At 52.9% G+C, this 17,805-nt stretch overlaps 1 protein-coding gene and 1 long non-coding RNA gene across 2 annotated transcripts in view; one reads left to right on the plus strand and one right to left on the minus strand.

The window, feature by feature from the left end:
* LOC307208924 lies at positions 1-16,385 on the minus strand. Its single transcript, XR_013835267.1, has 3 exons — positions 16,131-16,385; positions 13,049-13,098; positions 1-364 (listed from the first exon to the last, which is right to left on the minus strand). It is a non-coding gene; the product is annotated as an uncharacterized lncRNA (long non-coding RNA).
* The window catches only part of LOC307226001 (protein-glutamine gamma-glutamyltransferase E-like), a 21,746-nt gene continuing 11,614 nt past the window's right edge, over positions 7,674-17,805 (plus strand). The window contains exons 1-8 of the mRNA XM_079994468.1: positions 7,674-7,811; positions 9,847-10,014; positions 10,175-10,411; positions 10,813-10,931; positions 12,107-12,235; positions 12,516-12,693; positions 15,426-15,561; positions 15,764-15,867. Coding sequence (XP_079850594.1) covers positions 7,805-7,811; positions 9,847-10,014; positions 10,175-10,411; positions 10,813-10,931; positions 12,107-12,235; positions 12,516-12,693; positions 15,426-15,561; positions 15,764-15,867 — 1,078 coding nt within the window. The 5' untranslated portion in view covers positions 7,674-7,804. The remainder of the gene's footprint in view (positions 7,812-9,846; positions 10,015-10,174; positions 10,412-10,812; positions 10,932-12,106; positions 12,236-12,515; positions 12,694-15,425; positions 15,562-15,763; positions 15,868-17,805) is intronic.

The raw sequence follows: 17,805 nt of genomic DNA on the forward strand, positions 1-17,805 counted from the left end.
TGAATCCCCAGTTGGCCATTAAGCTTTCTGTGACCTTGGGGGCTTCTCAGCCTAAACAACCTCAAGGGGTTGCAGGGATTAAATGAGAAGGGGGAGAACCAATACATTTATCACCTTGAGCTTCTTGGAGAAACGAGGTGGGAGAGCAAGACAATGAATAAATGGATGCTGGTCTAGATGAGCCATTGGCCTGATCCAGCAGGTTTGTCTTATGTACTTATACAAGCTTCCATCCCCTGTGATCTCAAGGCAGGAGGGTTTGGTGTGAGATGTTGTCTTCAAAATCATTTCAGAATCCACACATGTTATGTCCTCTGGACCAGACCTTCCTGATGGCAGGCAGCTCAAAAGAGGATGAAATGACCTAGAGTGGAGCAAGACCAGCAGAGGCTCTCAGGTACCCCGCATGTGGCCAGCAGCTGGGCTGAAAAAGAGGAAGGGTCAGCCAGAGGCCTGACTGTGGCTCAGCCGAGAGAGAGAGAGAGAGAGATCCGTCCCTCACAAACAGCCACCTTCCGTGAGCAAGCAGAGCTGAAATTTCACCATCATCAGAAATGCTGTTTGTGTGCCCTGCTGCTGCCACTGAGAAAAACTTCCTTCTTCCCCCACCCGCCCTGGCAGCACCCAGGAAAGTCCAGTGGAGTACCTGGGTGCAGCAGGAGCTGCCTCTCCCACCTGCAGGAGCCCCCTAGCTCTGTAGATGGAGAAACTCGATTCAGTTTCCACTGAAAGGGGAAGCAAACCTTGCAAGAATTCAAACACAGCTATCCTTTAAAATTCACCCCCCCCACCAAATTTTGGAATGTAGTTCTCCAGCCAGGTAATGTATACTAAAATGCACATACGGTAATCAAGTGCACATAAAAGTGCATGCATTGGTGAAAACAACATACAAAAATCCATTATTGGGGGGGGGGGCACTTTGCAAAGAAGTGTCTTATCAGGCAAAATCACCTACAAACATGGCAATATTGGGAGAAAACACACTGAGGGTAAATACTGTTGGACAGTGGAGCAGACTCTCTTGGAAGGTGCTGGGCTCCATCATTGGGGGGTTTTAAGCAGAGACTCAATCACCAACTATCAGGGAGGCTTTAGTTGTGATTCCTGCATTGCAGGGATTTTGTCATGGGCCAGGAATCAGCTTCACCTGTTGAGCAGCAGCCTGAAGGAGCAAAAGGCAGAGTGACGCCACCTGCCACTGATCAGCCTTCTTGCTCCTGATGAGAACCAGCTGGCTCCAGCTTTCTTCAGCAGGGTTTCCAGCCTCAGTCAGTTGCTGGAAACAATATTGGTCGTTCCTGGCCAGACCTTGCTGCTTCTTGCCTCTTGTGACCTTGGACTCTCTGCTTTCTTGACCCCAGACTGTCTGACTACATGAACTGAGATACTTCTGACCTTAGGACTGGACTGAACCTTGCATATAGACTCTGCCTCCAGACAAGTACCCCCTGAGACTCGGCTGGTTGGCTGGCCTCTCCTGCCACTGAGCTCTGCCATGGTTGAGCAGCACGGGACTATGACAGGGTTCGACTAGATGACCCTTGGGACCCCACCCAACTCTATAATTCTGAGAGTCCCTGCTGCTGCTATGACTACTATTAGAACCACTCCAGTCTACTCTCCCTTTAGAGCCAGCGAAGCCCGTGGGCCATCAGAGCTGGGGGCAGCAAGGTTGTGGCTAAGGTGAGTTTTGAACAGGGGGTGGCCAGTCCTGGCCCACACCTTGAACCCGTGGCCAGTTCCTTACAAGGAACAGGATTTCTTTGGGTCAGCTGTTTCGCAATTCAAACGGCAACCACTTGATGGTTAAAGATTTCCTCACATTGGTTAACACACACACAGCCAACCCAATCTGCTCCTGGCCTTATGAGCATCATCCTGGGGGTGCGTGGGCCAGTCAGCCTGTCCACCCCAGCAGGGGCTGAGCAGGAGCCAAGAACTGCGGGGTTGGCACATCCCTTCCCCAGCAGGATTGCCCCAGCAGCTCTTCCTCCCTTGCTCTTGCTCACTTAGGGCCAGATTGCACCAACATTTCCTCCCCATGCGACTTTCATAACTGTGTCACGCGAGTCACCCTGAAGTGGGGCAATATCTCTGGCCAAAGGGGCAGGAAGGCTCCCAAACTCCCAAGCCCCTTCATTTGGGAGGGAGGTGCCAGGAGGGGGTTTCTGCTGCCCCTCCACAAGGCACAAGACCAAGAGTAGCTTGGAAACAAGGAGTTGAGCCCAGGTGGAGGTGGAGGGCCAGAGCAAGCCCAGCCCAGGACCAAGGCCAGTGTCAGGGCAGCCAAGAGTATGGGGGGGGGGCTCCATCAACAGGTGGGAACAACTGTACCTTCTCCTGGAGCACTGCCAGGGGAGGAGGGTGGCCAGGATATGAGCAAACTCACTACCTCCAATAAGGTCTAGGAGAATCTCTGTTGGGGGACAGAGCACTGAGAGGGTGGCAAAGTCAATCTTTCTCCTCTTACCCCACCCCTAAGCTTGCCAACCTCACTGCCAGTAGCCACAGGCTAGCACATGCCCCCCCCACCCCACCCCAGGTGCTCGTTATCCGAGGGCAGTGGAAGATCTGAAGATGTAGGGATTCTGTGGCAGGAATGAGCCTGTCCAGTTAATCTGATGGCAACTGGAGTGTGTGTGTGTGTGTGTGTGTGTGTGTGTGACGCCGTCCCTTGCTTGAGCCCCTCCTTGCCCCTCCCTCCAGGTAAGTGGGTGAGCCACAGTCCTGGGGAGGAGTGATCTTTTCCAAACTTTTATCCCTGGCAGTCACTGGTGAACATGCAGAACTAGATGTAACAAGATTCCCTGGACAGGAAAACCATCAGCTCAGGGTGTGGCCCTTCATAATAATCTGCTTGCCGTTGGCCTCTGTTGCCACTCAGTGCTGAGGCAGCCTGAATGGAGCAACATAAAGGAGATTCTGGCTGGATCAGTCACTGAGGTGAGCCGGGAAATGCCAGCATTGCTTCCTCTGCCATGGCCTGGAGAACGGTGGAGCCAACAGCAGAGCCCACCTTTGCTTCTGAGCTCTGTCCTGAGAGCAGGCAGCTCCTGGGCCCCTTGCTCCAGACCCTGCCATGTGCCTCCCCAAGTGAGGCTTTCTCCATGGGCTGCAGTTCCTTGTACAGATGCCCAGTCCACAAATTGGTCAGAGGACTTGCTGTCTTGAGATGTTTGTTGGGCAAAGGGATAGCACCGCTGCATCAGAAGGAGAGGAAGAGCAGGGAAGGCTGGCCTGCCATGTGCTCCCGAGTGGCACCAAGGCTCTGCCTTGACTCCCTGTAGAAAGAGAGCTACTTTCCAGTTTCAGTGGGAAGGCCCATTAGCAGGAAGAGGGTTCCCTCTGCTTTTCCTGTGAGTGAAACTGCAACCCTGGAAGAATTGGTAGATGTATCAGCTTGTGACTCAGGGGAGTCACATCCGTCTCATGAGTAGAAATGCATATGGGTAGTTTTTCCTTGCCACACAATCTTTCATGGAGGGTTTTGACACAAGGAACCTCTTCTTAGTCACTGCCATGACGGTCACTGGGGCAAATGGCCGGATCCTGGAAGCCAGCAGGCCCCATCACAGCTCCCCTGCCTGCTTGGTCCCAGCACTGGCTGAGAGAGCAAGGGGCAAATCCTCAGGAAGAGCCAGCTCTGGAGGTTCCAGCCAGGCTGGTTCATGTGTGGCAGCAAAAATAAGTTGGTGTGTGAATATGCATCAGTTGTTTAAGAAGCCTATTAACATAAGAAGCTTTGAGCCTCTCCTGCATGTGGGTTGCCCAAGAATACTGGAGAGAAGGTGGGAGGGAAAGGGACCCTTTCTGAGGTGCCTTTGGAGGGTCTCCTTCCTTGAGTGCTTTGTTGCCACAGGCCTGTCATCAGTCCTGTGCTGGGATGGGCGTATTGGAGGCAGGAGGTGGTGTGTTCCTGCTTTTGACAGAAATGGCCTTGACTTCTCTGGTAACAAGTTCAGGGAAGAGTTGACCTGCACACAGGCAGCTGCAGCCATCTGCCACCTCCCACCCAGCAGAACTGCAGCTGGCAAAGTGTCTGACATGCAGGGAGTGCGGGATGCAGCAAGGAATTAGAGTTAAGGAAGGATTGCAGCTTAATGAGGTTGCACCACCGAGCTGTTCCCCAGTGGGAAATGCTGGCTTCATGGCTGCATGAGTTAAGAGATGCCCTAGTTGTAGAGCCCCTTCATGGATCACTGCCTTGCCGTGGCGAAGGGGCTTGAAGAACTCAGAGAAGCTATGAACTATGCCGAGCAGGGCACCCAAGATGAACAGGTCATAGTGGAGAGTTTTGACCAAACGTGATCCACCTGGAGGAGGAACCGGCAAGCCACTCCAGTATCCCTGCCAAGAAAACTCCATGGACAAAGACAACAGGCATATAAAAGTTATGACGCTGGAAGATGAGCCCCTCAGGTCGGAAGGCGTCCAACATGCTACTGGGGAAGAGCGGAGGGCAAGTACAAGTAGATCCAGAGCTGATGAAGTGGCTGGGCCAAAGCCGAAAGGAGGCTCAGTTGCGGATATGCCTGGAAGCGAAAGGAAAGTCCAATGCTGTAAAGAAAAATATTGCATAGGAACCTGGAATGTAAGAACCATGAACATGGGTAAGTTGGAGGTGGTCAAAAATGAGATGGCAAGAATAAATATTGACATCCTGGGCATCAGTGAACTAAAATGGACGGGAATGGGTGAATTCAGTTCGGATGACCATCATATCTACTACTGTGGGCAAGAAACCCGTAAAAGAAATGGAGTGGCCCTCATAGTCAACAAAAGAGTGGCAAAAGCTGTACTGGGATGCAGTCTCAAAAATGATAGAATGATCTCGATACGAATCCAAGGCAGACCTTTTAACATCACAGTAATCCAAGTTTATGCACCAACTACTGGTGCTGAAGAAACTGAAATTGACCAATTCTATGAAGACTTACAACACCTTATAGAAGTGACACCAAAGAAGGATGTTCTTCTCATTATAGGGGATTGGAATGCTAAAGTAGGGAGTCAAGAGATAAAAGGAACAACTGGCAAGTTTGGCCTTGGAGATCAAAACGAAGCAGGGCAAAGGCTAATAGAGTTCTGTCAAGAGAACAAGCTGGTCATCACAAACACGCTTTTCCAACAACACAAGAGACGACTCTACACATGGACATCACCAGATGGGCAGCATCGAAATCAGATTGATTATATTCTCTGCAGCCAAAGATGGAGAAGCTCTATACAGTCAGCAAAAACAAGACCTGGAGCTGACTGTGGCTCAGATCATCAGCTTCTTATAGCAAAATTCAAGCTTAAACTGAAGAAAGTAGGAAAAACCACTGGGCCGGTAAGATACAATCTAAGTCAAATCCCTTATGAATACACAGTGGAAGTGAGGGACAGGTTTAAGGATTTAGATTTGGTGGACAGAGTGCCTGAAGAACTATGGATGGAGGCTCGTAACATTATACAGGAGGCAGCAACGAAAACCATCCCAATGAAAAGGAAATGCAAGAAAGCAAAGTGGCTGTCCAATGAGGCCTTACAAATAGCGGGGGAGAGAAGGCAAGCAAAATGCAAGGGAGATCGTGAAACATACAGGAAATTGAATGCAGATTTCCAAAGAATAGAAAGGAGAGACAAGAAGACCTTCTTAAACAAGCAATGCAAAGAAATAGAGGAAAGCAATAGAATGGGAAGAACCAGAGATCTGTTCAAGAAAATTGGAGATATGAAAGGAACATTTCGTACAAAGATTTCCATAATAAAGGACAAAAGTGGAAAGGACCTAACAGAAGCAGAAGACATCAAGAAGAGGTGGCAAGAATACACAGAGGAATTATACCAGAAAGAAACGGATGTCTCATATACCCCAGGTAGTGTGGTTGCTGAACTTGAGCCAGACATCCTGGAGAGTGAAGTCAAATGGGCCTTAGAAAGCACTGCAAATAACAAGGCCAGTGGAAGTGATGGTATTCCAGCTGAACTATTTAAAATTTTAAAAGATGATGCTGTTAAGGTGCTACACTCAATATGCCAGCAAGTTTGGAAAACTCAGCAGTGGCCAGAAGATTGGAGAAGATCAGTCTACATCCCAATCCCAAAGAAGGGCAGTGCCAAAGAATGCTCCAACTATCGCACAATTGCACTAATTTCTCACGCTAGCAAGGTTATGCTTAAAATTCTACAAGGAAGGCTCAAGCAGTATGTGGACCGAGAACTCCCAGAAGTGCAAGCTGGATTTAGAAGAGGCAGAGGAACCAGAGACCAAATTGCAAACATGCGCTGGATTATGGAGAAAGCTAGAGAGTTCCAGAAAGACATTTACTTCTGCTTCATTGACTATGCAAAAGCCTTTGACTGTGTCGACCATGGCAAACTATGGCAAGTTCTTAAAGAAATGGGAGTGCCTGATCACCTCATCTGTCTCCTGAGAAATCTCTATGTGGGACAAGAAGCTACAGTTAGAACTGGATATGGAACAACTGACTGGTTCAAAATTGGGAAAGGAGTACGACAAGGCTGCATTTTGTCTCCCTGCTTATTTAACTTATATGCAGAATTCATCATGCGAAAGGCTGGGCTGGATGAATCCCTGGCCGGAATTAAGATTGCCGGAAGAAATATCAACAACCTCAGATATGCAGATGACACAACCTTGATGGCAGAAAGTGAGGAGGAATTAAAGAACCTTTTATTGAGGGTGAAAGAGGAGAGTGCAAAATATGGTCTGAAGCTCAACATCAAAAAAACGAAGATCATGGCTACTGGTCCCATCACCTCCTGGCAAATAGAAGGGGAAGAAATGGAGGCAGTGAGAGATTTTACTTTCTTGGGCTCCATGATCACTGCAGATGGTGACAGCAGCCACAAAATTAAAAGACGCCTGCTTCTTGGGAGAAGGGCAATGACAGGCCTAGACAGCATCTTGAGAAGTAGAGACATCACCTTGCCAACAAAGGTCCGTATAGTTAAAACTATGGTTTTCCCAGTAGTGATGTATGGAAGTGAGAGCTGGACCATAAAGAAGGCTGATCGCCGAAGAATTGATGCTTTTGAATTATGGTGCTGGAGGAGACTCTTGAGAGTCCCATGGACTGCAAGAAGATCAAACCTCTCCATTCTGAAGGAAATCAGCCCTGAGTGCTCACTGGAAGGACAGATTGTGAAGCTGAGGCTCCAGTCCTTTGGCCACCTCATGAGAAGAGAAGACTCCCTGGAGAAGACCCTGATGTTGGGAAAGATGGAGGGCACAAGGAGAAGGGGGCGACAGAGGACGAGATGGTTGGATAGTGTTTTCGAGGTTGCCAGTCTGACCAAGCTGCGGGGGGCAGTGGAGGACAGGAGTGCCTGGCGTTCTCTGGTCCATGGGGTCACGAAGAGTCGGACACGACTAAACAACTAAACAACTAGTTGTAGAGAGGCCCGTGTACCTGCCCCAGAGGGCTGGCCACTTGAGGGCTTTGTGCCAAGGCCTTCCTAGAAAGACTAGGGGAAAGGTTACTGGTGGCTGATTCAGGCCCCTTTCTTCTGACCTGGAAATGACTCCCTGCTGCATGCACCCTTTCTGTCATCAGCCTTCCTGGAGTGAAGAGCCACCCAGAGTCACTCCTGCCTGCCCCTCCCATGGCAGGCGCACTCTGTCAGGGAAGGTTGCAGCACTGTTGGTGTGGCTTGTGAGCCTCGCCCACCTTTGGACAAAAAGGAGGAGTCTCCAGTGTGCTGCATATAAGGCGCTTCCAAGCCCCTTGAGAGACTCATCCTATCCCTGGGAGCTTCTCTAGAGGACCCAAAGAGCAGCAGAACAAGAGAGAGGATGGCTGGTGAGTACAAGCTGCCCTGGGCAAGGCCCCAGTATGGGCTGCCTGCAGGGCTGGGCAGGTGCAAATAAGGAAGGCTTGGCCAGCATTTCATGGACCTGTTGGGCATGCCAGCAAATCAAGGCTTTGGCTTTGCCTTTGCCCTCTCCTCTACCCCTCCACAGCACCAGCTAATAGAATACAAGTCAGCTGGGTTCTCCTGCCTCTACCTCTGCAGGGGGAGCCTTTGCATCTCTCTGGTGGGCTGGCCTTCCTCTAGCCATGCACCCCACCTTGCTCGGACAGACCCAGCACACCTGCCTCCCTGCCCAGAGGGGCTAGGCACAGCCCTGCCCATTTTCCCCAGCCCTGTTGCTGCTGGGAGCACAGCCTGGAGGGGCTGGTGAGGGTGGTCTGCTTTCTAGAGTGGATAAAGACCTGTAGGGCTCATCCTGGGCCGGCAGCAAAGCAGAGCCAGCTCATCAAGGACATGGATGGGAAAGGGGACCACCCTGGGCAGGGCAGGGCTGGAGCAGAGAGGCTGATCGCCTGACGGGGGTAAAGTTAACCTCTATCCTGACCCCAAGGAATATGCATATACCACTATATCACAAAAATAACCCGTGCTTACAACATCTATATGCAGCTAAAAGCACATGAAAATCTAAACACAGGAATCCTCCACTAACTACAGTATTATGGTGTCTGTTCCAACCTTTGGAACTCCCTCTCTAGTGATCGCTCGGTCCGTAGAGTATGAGGCTCTTACTCTCAGGGTCATGGGTTCAGCCCCACCTCGGGCAACAGATTCCTGCAATGCAGAGGATAGACTAGATGACCCCGGGGTGCCTTCCAACTCTACTGTTCTATGAGCCTTTGAAAGGTGGTGTCTTAATTGTCTGCATGAGCTGGGCAGCGCGGAAAAGTTTTCAGCAGGTGTCCATTGGACTTCCAGTGACAGCGCGTTCCGCAAGGCGGGGCCGGCTCTCTCCGAGGAGCCTCGCCAGCTCGGGGGACCAACGAGGCTCCGGCAGTTCCGTTATGGGGCGCCCGCCGCCAAACAGCAGCTTCCCAAAGGCAAATCTTTAGTCCTGGGCTGGGACCTGGGGCTGCCCTCTCCCCACCGGGACACGCTCCGCGCGCTGTCCGCCCCGTTTGAAGAGCCGTGATTACAGCGAGAGGCGGGGGCAGGGCAAGCCGGTGCTTGCGGAAGGCGGCTGGGCTCTGGGCTTCGGGGCCCAGCTCCCTCGGTCCGCAGCCCAGCCCAAGCGCTCCGCACCCCGGGCCACGGAGCGGCGGGGCCTGGAGTCTTCCCAGGGCGATGCAGGACGCACGAGGGACGGTTGCACAGAGAGAGCGCGCGCGCGCAGGCTTGGCCGCATCCAGAATGTGGCCGGGCGGCCATGGCGAGAGTCTGGGCGAGTGCCCCCCTCCCCTCCTTCCCTGATGAACTGCTTGCCCGCCCGGTCCCGTCCCAGGCGCTAAGAGAGGTCGCTCCGGAGCTGCCCAGCAAGTGCTGAGCCCTCAGATTCGTGAGTGGTTTTTGCTTAGTCACAATCCATCCCTTGACTAAATACGTTGGCACCGGGGACGACGGTTTCTGTTCTGTATACGCAACCCAACACGCGTGAATCCGCAGAAAGCGACTGAGCTCAGCTGGCGCCAGGCCGGGACAGGTGGGCTGGTGCCCTTGCGCTGCCCTGCTCCGCAGCGGCTGCTCTTGCCGAAGTGCCGCAGCGCCACGTGGAGGGTCTGCCCTGCCCACAACTCCGCAGCTGCCACAGATCTCCTCCTCCTCCTCCCCTCGCACGGGAGATCTACAGCATTTGCATTGGTGTCAAATGCGATGAAGTCGAGCATCAAGAGCTGCGTTTCTCCAGCCGGTCTGAGGGAAAGAGGCGCTAGGAAAGGCGGTCCCTTGGCTCTTGGTCTTCAGGGAAAGGAGCGCCCTGTGACTGAAGGGTGCCTTCTGGGTCGCTGCGAGGGCATGACCTGTTTCGGAAAGGTGCAGGCGAGCCTCTCTGCCTCAACCTTCGTGGTCTTGTCCCCGTTTCTGCAGCTGTGCCGAAGATTGACTGGAAGCGGAAAGCCAATGGCAGCGCGCACCACACCGAGCAGTACCCCGGCACCGAGCTGGTGGTGCGACGGGCACAACTTTTCTATATCTCTCTGGCCTTCGGCGGAGCAGCGCCAGCTCCAGGCAGCCTCACGTTCACCGTCGAAACAGGTAAGCCGCCACCGAATTGCAGAGTCCAGCTGGGTGACTCCTGGGCTCTCCATGTCGAGGGGGCCACTTGGCGTAAAGGCCCCCACCCGGAGGGCGGGCGGGCTGCCCAAGATGTGACCTCCCCTATGCCCAAAGCTCACCGCCTTCCTCCTGCTGCCAGGATCGACCTCTGCCCTGCACGAGAAGACCCGCGTGGCTTTCGGCATCTCCAGCGCCGCACCCAGCGGCGGCTCCTGGGGCGCGGTCCAGGACTCTCCGGCGGCTTCGGGCTCCCTGAACATCGCCATTTCCAGCCCTGCCAGTGCCGCCATCGGGCGCTACCGGCTGGGGATCAAAACGAGCGCCGGCGCCTCCCACCTCGGCACCTTCGTGCTGCTCTTTAACCCCTGGGCGACAGGTATGTAGTTATTGATTAAATCTGTATGCCGCCCTCCATCCGTAGAGCTCAAGGTGGTTCACAACATAAAAATATAAGAAACACGAAATACTTAATAAAAACAAGAGCGAAAACAAACCCAAAACACAGCCCCCCCCAGCGACTGATGCCCCCGACCCCACCGCACCGTCCCCTCCCCGACGACTGCCCCCTCGGCCCCCGGGACCCGAGACTCCTCCTCCTCCTCCTGGCTAGGTGCTTCCAGCTGCACGAAGCGGCCTCAGGGTGGCTCAGGAGTGGCGCCGGGGGGCTTCGTGCCCCCAAGGCGCACAGGGACAGGACGGGCCACCTGCAGCTGCAGGGAGGAGGGCTGGGGGCGTCCCAAGGAGGTACTCAGCACCGGCCGGTTCTTTCGCTTGCAGGAGACGACGTCTTCATGGGCAACGACGCGGAGCGCAAGGAATACGTCCTCTCCGAGTTCGGCGTCGTCTTCGTGGGCAGCGCGAACCGCATCTCCAGCTTCGGGTGGAACTTTGGCCAGGTAGGGGGAAGCCTTTGGGCGGGGCTGGAGACCGGGGTGGGGAGTCCGGCTTAGGAGAGACGCTACCGGCCCCGTCCAGAAATGCCCAGAGCAACTGGAGCTCAGCTGCGCGCGCGCGCGCGCCCTCCAAATCCCGGGTCCTGGGTGTGAAACCAAAGGACCTTTCCAGCTCCTCCTCAATTCCAGGTGTGGATGGCAATGCCTCCTGTCTCCTCACTTCCTAGGCTGGCGGGACGCTCCCTGGGGGTCTTCGGGTTGCCATCTTTGGAAGAGCAAAAAACAGGACACATTTGACGACTTCTGCTTTTAGCTATGGATCACCATGATAGGGCTGCTATACGTCTCGGTTTTCCCCCAGACACGTCCGTGAATCGCACTGTCAAAACGGTGTCTGGGAGGATTTTTCGCCAAATTGGCGAAATGTCCAGAAAACTCCGGAAGTATGGCAACTTTGGGCACTTTTTGAGGAAAATTATGTAAAAATCCCCCCAAAGACCCCAAACTTAGTTTTTTGGGGGGAGATGATGGCTCTACCCGGGAAGTGGGGGGGGGGGAGAGGGAGAAGGAGGAGCCCCTGGCCTGGGTCGTCTTAACAAGCTGAACCTTCTCTGGGACAGTCTGGGTTACTCCCAAGCCTCTGCCCAAGGGAGGGAGGGGGGCAGGAAACCTTGGGAGCCACTGTGGGGCCCCTCTCGCCCACCCAGGCCCTGTGAGAGATTAGCAGCCAAACCTCACAAGCACATATTTATATTAATTATTTATGTTATTAAGTTTGTATATCAGCCTTCTTCCAAAGATCACAGTTCACAACAGAAAAATACAGAAAAATACAAAATGAAAACACAAAATAAGTAAGAAAATCAAAAGCAAAACAAGCCAGTAATTCCCCCAACACATGAGAAGGCGCTAAATCCACAGAACTGTATTGATGAGAGGCCGACTCAGACCATAGAAATGCAATTGGTAGAGAGGGCTCTGTGTGACATCATTTCCCCTCCTCTCCTGCAGAGGAAGGAACAAATAGTACCTCCTGGTCCTCTCTCTCTTCCTTCAACCAGTTCATCGTTGGAGTCGCTCAAAACGCAGGGGGAGCTCCAGGTTATTATGTGTGTAGCACTGGGGGATGCTGCCACAGGATGAAGAACCATTTCATTTGTCTTCCTCTCTGTGTTCAGTTTCAAGACGGCATTTTGGACATCTGCCTTGCCATCCTAGACCGGAGCTTGAGCTACCGCAAGGACCCAACTGCTGACGTGCGCAGACGAAATGACCCCAAATACGTTGGGCGGGTGCTCAGCGCCATGGTAAGGAAAGCCCAGCATGAGCCAGCCTCCCCCCCCCACCCCACGGATAGGAGCGAGTGTCCCCGAGAGGAGCCACGAGGGGGCTCTCACCTGCCTGCCTACAATTTTATGATTCTATTAACTTTGCAAAAGGATGTGGAGGTGGGATCATGGGTGGAAAGGGGAAGGCAGGCGGGCAGCCCACTACTCCCTTCCTGCTGCTCCCTGGTCCAATCCAGCCTGTGCAAAAAAGGGGGAGCAGCTCATTGGCCTCTCTCGACTCCCCCCTCCCCCGCTGCAGGTCAACAGCAATGATGACAGAGGAGTCCTGCAAGGAAACTGGAGTGGGAATTACAGTGGTGGGGAGAGTCCAAGCAGCTGGAATGGAAGCGTGGACATCTTGAGAAAATGGAAGGACTCGGGATTTAGACCTGTCCTGTATGGGCAGTGCTGGGTCTTTGCTGGAGTGCTGACTACAGGTAGGTCTGCCTGAAACACTGGCATGCACCACCAAGCCGCTGGGGTGAGGAATTAGCTCAAGCACCAGCTGTGGGTTTTCATGGCAGGCTCTGCTGCCTCTGGTCAGCAGCCAAACCACAGGTGGCAGACCTGCAGCAAGCATTTAGTCTGGACAAAACGGATGGCTGAGTGCAAAGGGTGCCAATGCCTTTTGCTGCAAGCAGCTTCTCTGCTGCTGCTGCTGCCCCCACCACCCCCAGAACATTCAGAGTCTCCAGGGAACCATTGCTGGATGGATTTTGTGGGAAGGGTAGGATATATGATTTCCCCCTTTCTCCCTCTTAATAAAAGAATCACATGTAGAATAGTACTTACATAAAGTCTTGCACTTGATTCCAGCAGTTACAAACAGGCAAATTCTGCTTCTAGATTACAATACATAGTTGAGGTCAAAAATGGGATCTCCACTGGAGCAGAGACCAGACAGACATCCATCTGCCTCAGAAGCATGGCGGAAAAGATAATGAGTTCTGAAGCAGGAGGAAGTAGAAAAAATTAAATCCCTTTGTCTTTTTCCTGCTAGAGAACTCAAGGGAATTTGCAGCACTGTGGTTGTTAGTCTCTAGAATTAAGGGTAAAGGTAAAGGGACCCCTGATCATTAGGTCCAGTCGTGGACGACTCTGGGGTTGCAGTGCTCATCTCGCTTTATTGGCCAAGGGAGCCAGCGTACAGCTTCCGGGTCATGTGGCCAGCATGACTAAGCCGCTTCACCACCACCTTCAGATCAGCAAGCCCTAGGCTCTGTGGTTTAACCCACAGCACCACCCGTGTCCCTAGTCTCTAGAGTTACTCAACCTCAATAATGCATTGTTATTTTGACTACAAACCCCCACAACCAAGGGGTCACAGAAAATTCTCTAGAATATTCCAAGGGGATATTCTAAGCATATTCCAAGGGGGTCACAGGTGAAAATCACATAAATGGGGGGGGCCATAGCACGAGGCTAGGGGGCCACAGAGGGAAGTGAGAAGGGAAGAAAAATAGGCACATATAAAATCCTGATTAGCTAGCTATGCGCTTGGTCAATGGCAAGTGGGTAAGGGGGAGGCCCACCAGGGCCTAGCACTCCTTTTTGCCACATGTGTTTACTTGGCGCAGTCCTGGGTTGTTTCTGATAGGAGAGGGCGATTGCTGATGCTCCTATTTTGACCAGTAGAGCTACCGATCCAGAACCCCCAGGTCAGGTGGGGTGGCAATGGGTAGGGCTGGGCGAACCAGAGCTGCTTGTAGCTGCCACCAGTGCTGGGCCCAGTGGCAGCCTGGGCCTGACTCTGCAAGGCACAGGGTCCAATCCACCCAGCACTGGATCAGGTAGATCAGGGTCTTCAGATGTTGCTGAGGGGCACAAGGCCTGTTGGCAGCATCTGCTCAGCTTTGCAAGGCGCAAGGTGAAGCCCACCCCAGCGCCTAGCTGAATGGGGTCGTTTGGTGCAGCTGACTTGCATCTAGCAAAGAACTGTCTACTCAGAAGAAAGCTGCACTGAGTTCAGTGGGCCTTACTCTCAAGTAAGGGGGGCGCTATAATGTTTTATCTAGGCAGCCAGGGCTCCTCCGGATGACAATATCTTTTTGCACCCGGTCAGTGAGGACCACTTGCTTTTTAAATTTCTCCCATACATGCAGAACTCCCTGTGTGCCTTTTGGACTGTATCTGTAGGTATCCCCCTCTGTGTCAAATAACTGAGGTCAAACAAGTGTTTACTTTTTATAAGGAGGGAGGTTCTGGACTCTCCTTCCTTGGAGGTTTCTAAGCAGAGGTTGGGTGGCCATCTGTCAGGGATGCTTGAGCTGAGATTCCTGCATTGCAGGGGTTGCACTAGAAAGATGATCCTTGGGGTCCCTTCCAGCTCCATGATTCTATGCTTTTCTGCTTCAACATTTCATTATGTTCCTATCATTTGATGTAACTGTGGCAAGTGAAATGTCCAGTCCAGGGGTCACAATCACACACAGGCCTAGGAGCGGGACAGAAGGATGTGCTGCACCAGTAAATCCGGAAGTGAGGAGAAGGAGCCATAGCTGGATCCAGAGAGCCCTTTGCTCCACGGCTCCCCTTCCTCCTCATGGCTCAGAGCGACCTGCACTTGTGCTTCTGGCCTGAGCTTTGATTCAGACTTGTGGCCCTTTCTGCCTGGGATCCTGGGCACGGAACTGGGCTGGGTGTGTTTGTGTTGTGACTGGGGAGAAAAGCGTCACCCTCTCTGGATCTGCGAACTCCCCTGGTGGGGCTCTTTCCGGCCTGGTGGTCTCGGTAGTCTGATACGCTCTGCTGGGTCCCCCTGGCATTTTCAGATGTGTGAGGAGGCAGAAAAAGTGCTGGCCCTGACAAAGAGGGCAATGGGGCATGAGGCAGCCGTCTAGCTAGTGATGAAGTTTCAACTTTGCACCTGCCTCTCGCGCCCAGCACCTTAGACCAGTCCTCGTCACAGGAGACTCCTGAGTGGGAATGGCAGCCACTGCTCTACTTCCTTCCAGTGACCGCTCCCCTTTCCATGCTTGCTCTTGTGCCAGCCCACAGGGGAAGGGGGTTGGTCAATGGCAACGTCTCCCAAGGAGTGCTCACAGGCCACAGAGCCAAGAGCACCTGCCTGAGAAGTTGATGTTTCAACCAAGAGTATTCTGCAGCCATTGCCTCTGCCCCTGAGGAACAGCCTCACAAAGTTCGTATTCTCTCTCTCATTCCCTCTCAGTCCTCCGATGCCTGGGAATTGCAGCACGCATGATCTCCAATTTCAATTCTGCCCACGACACTGACAGAAGCCTGACTGTGGACGAGTACTATGACAGCTCTGGGAACCCCCTGAACATTGCCTCCGACAGTGTCTGGTAACTCAGCCTGACTCTTCCCCCACCTCACCAGCATCAGTCACATTTCTGCACAGAGAGGCAGGGCCCTGGGTGGGTGAAAGGGATCTTTTGGTCCTTTCCTTGCCTCCCTTGGCAGGAGGAAGTTGCCGTGGTGGAAGCCACAATCTACCCTCATCTCACTGCAAACCTTCACATCAAACTTGTTTATTCTCTGGCCCAGGAACTTCCATGTCTGGAATGAAGGTTGGTTTGTCCGGCCGGACCTTGGCTCCCAGTTCAATGGGTGGCAAATTCTGGATGCAAAACCCCAGGAGAGGAGCACAGGTGAGGACGGGGGCGGGGGGGGGCTGATTTGTGCTTTGCCTTCTTGCCACACTGTTCCCCATGGCAGAAATGCCCAGGTTTAGCGAGGGGCTAAGTGGCGGGCAGCAGAATCAAAGAACTGTAGTGTTGGAAGCGACCCAAAGGCTCTGTGTTGTTCCAGTTCAATTCACTATTTGGGACCAATTCTGATCTGCTAAATCTCCAGCACTGTCCCCTCCCCCTTGACTATAATGGGAAATCTAAAATCAGCAATAATTCCCCACCTGCATTTTTGCAGAGGCGGATGACATTTGCAGGCAAAGGATCTCCTCCAGAGTGGAATCCAAAGCCTGCCAAGCTTCAGGCGGATTCGTCCAGGGGAGTTTCATCCAAGGGACCTGTGGGAATGTTCAGGGTGGCAGGAGAGGATATATTTTTTATTAATATTCTTCCTAACATGCGCTAGCAAGTTCCTTATGTAGCAGAGTTACGTTCCCCTTCTCATGCACAGCAGAAACTGGTTGCAGGCTTGTTAGAACCTCTTAAGGTAAAGGTAAAGGTACCCCTGCCCGTACGGGCCAGTCTTGACAGACTCTAGGGTTGTGCGCTCATCTCACTCTAGAGGCCGGGAGCCAGCGCTGTCCGCAGACACTTCCGGGTCACGTGGCCAGCGTGACAAGCTGCATCTGGCAAGCCAGCGCAGCACACGGAAACGCCGTTTACCTTCCCGCTGGTAAGCGGTCCCTATTTATCTACTTGCACCCGGAGGTGCTTTCGAACTGCTAGGTTGGCAGGCGCTGGGACCGAGCGACGGGAGCGCACCCCGCCATGGGGATTCGAACCGCCGACCTTTCCTAGGCACTGAGGCTTTTGTGATAAGATCTTAATTGGCTAATTACTTTATGGCCCCAATTAGCCCCAGTTTATTGCGGTCCGGCACACTTCTTAGCCAAGCTGCGCAGACCTTCTGCTCTCCGGTTTCGCCTTGCAGAGTAAAAACACAGCGGAACAAAAACCGTTGCTGCTTGCTTAGATCCAAACACACCAAGCACTGTGAGTCCAAATTCTTATCAGTTCTTTATTGCAGCAAAATATTTACAGCTCAGCATTTCTCAGATTCTCCTGGACTGCTAGCATTCATGGCGTCCTCCTCTTTTAGAGACCAAGAGAGAACAAAAAGTAATGCTCCTCCCTCCTTCCACACGTCAGAATGTGAGGCGTCACAGAACATCTTAACCCTATAAGTTCTGAATCCCAACACCCCCTCTCGCCGAGCATTCTGACAAGACCTGTGGATGTACCTTTGCAGACCTCTGTGAGATCAATCCCTTCCCTAATGCCTTGCGCCCTCTCCTGGCGTTCCTGTCAGGCATCTGTGGAACATCCTCACAACTCTCAGATTCGCACTGTGCGAAACTTACCCACGCACCTGTGGCCTGATATCTCTCAGGTGGAATACCCTTCGTTGTGCGACTGGACCGTCTGGGCACAAACTCAGGCACTTCCTCTGACTCACTGCGGTCAGCAGGTGTGTCCTCTGCATCCCGGGATTCCCCCTCTGACTTAACGCGTCTTCGAATCCTTTGCATTACCCTCACAGGAGAACTAGGCTCACTCTTGGGCTCTCTTTTTACAACTTGTGGAGATGCCCCATCCTGTTCCTGACTTTGGTCAGTGAGCTGATCGTCATCAGCAGACTCAGCCCCTGGCTCTCCTTCCTCCTCATCAGAACCTTCCTGCTCTGAATCAGAAAGACATTCTGAAAGAATATCACGTCTGGCAGGAGTCTTTGACCTTTCAACCTGCTTACAGAACTCAGCGTGTTTACTGATCAGCAGCTTACTCTGATCACCTGACGGGTACGCAAACCTCCATGCATGAGCCGCTGGCTCATACCCACAGAAGATCATTTCCTGGAACTCGGGTTCACCTGGCCCTCGCAAAGCTTCAGGCACAGGC

The sequence above is a fragment of the Podarcis cretensis genome, assembly GCF_951804945.1.
Source record: "Podarcis cretensis genome assembly, chromosome: 1".
In the NCBI taxonomy this organism is placed as follows: domain Eukaryota; kingdom Metazoa; phylum Chordata; class Lepidosauria; order Squamata; family Lacertidae; genus Podarcis; species Podarcis cretensis.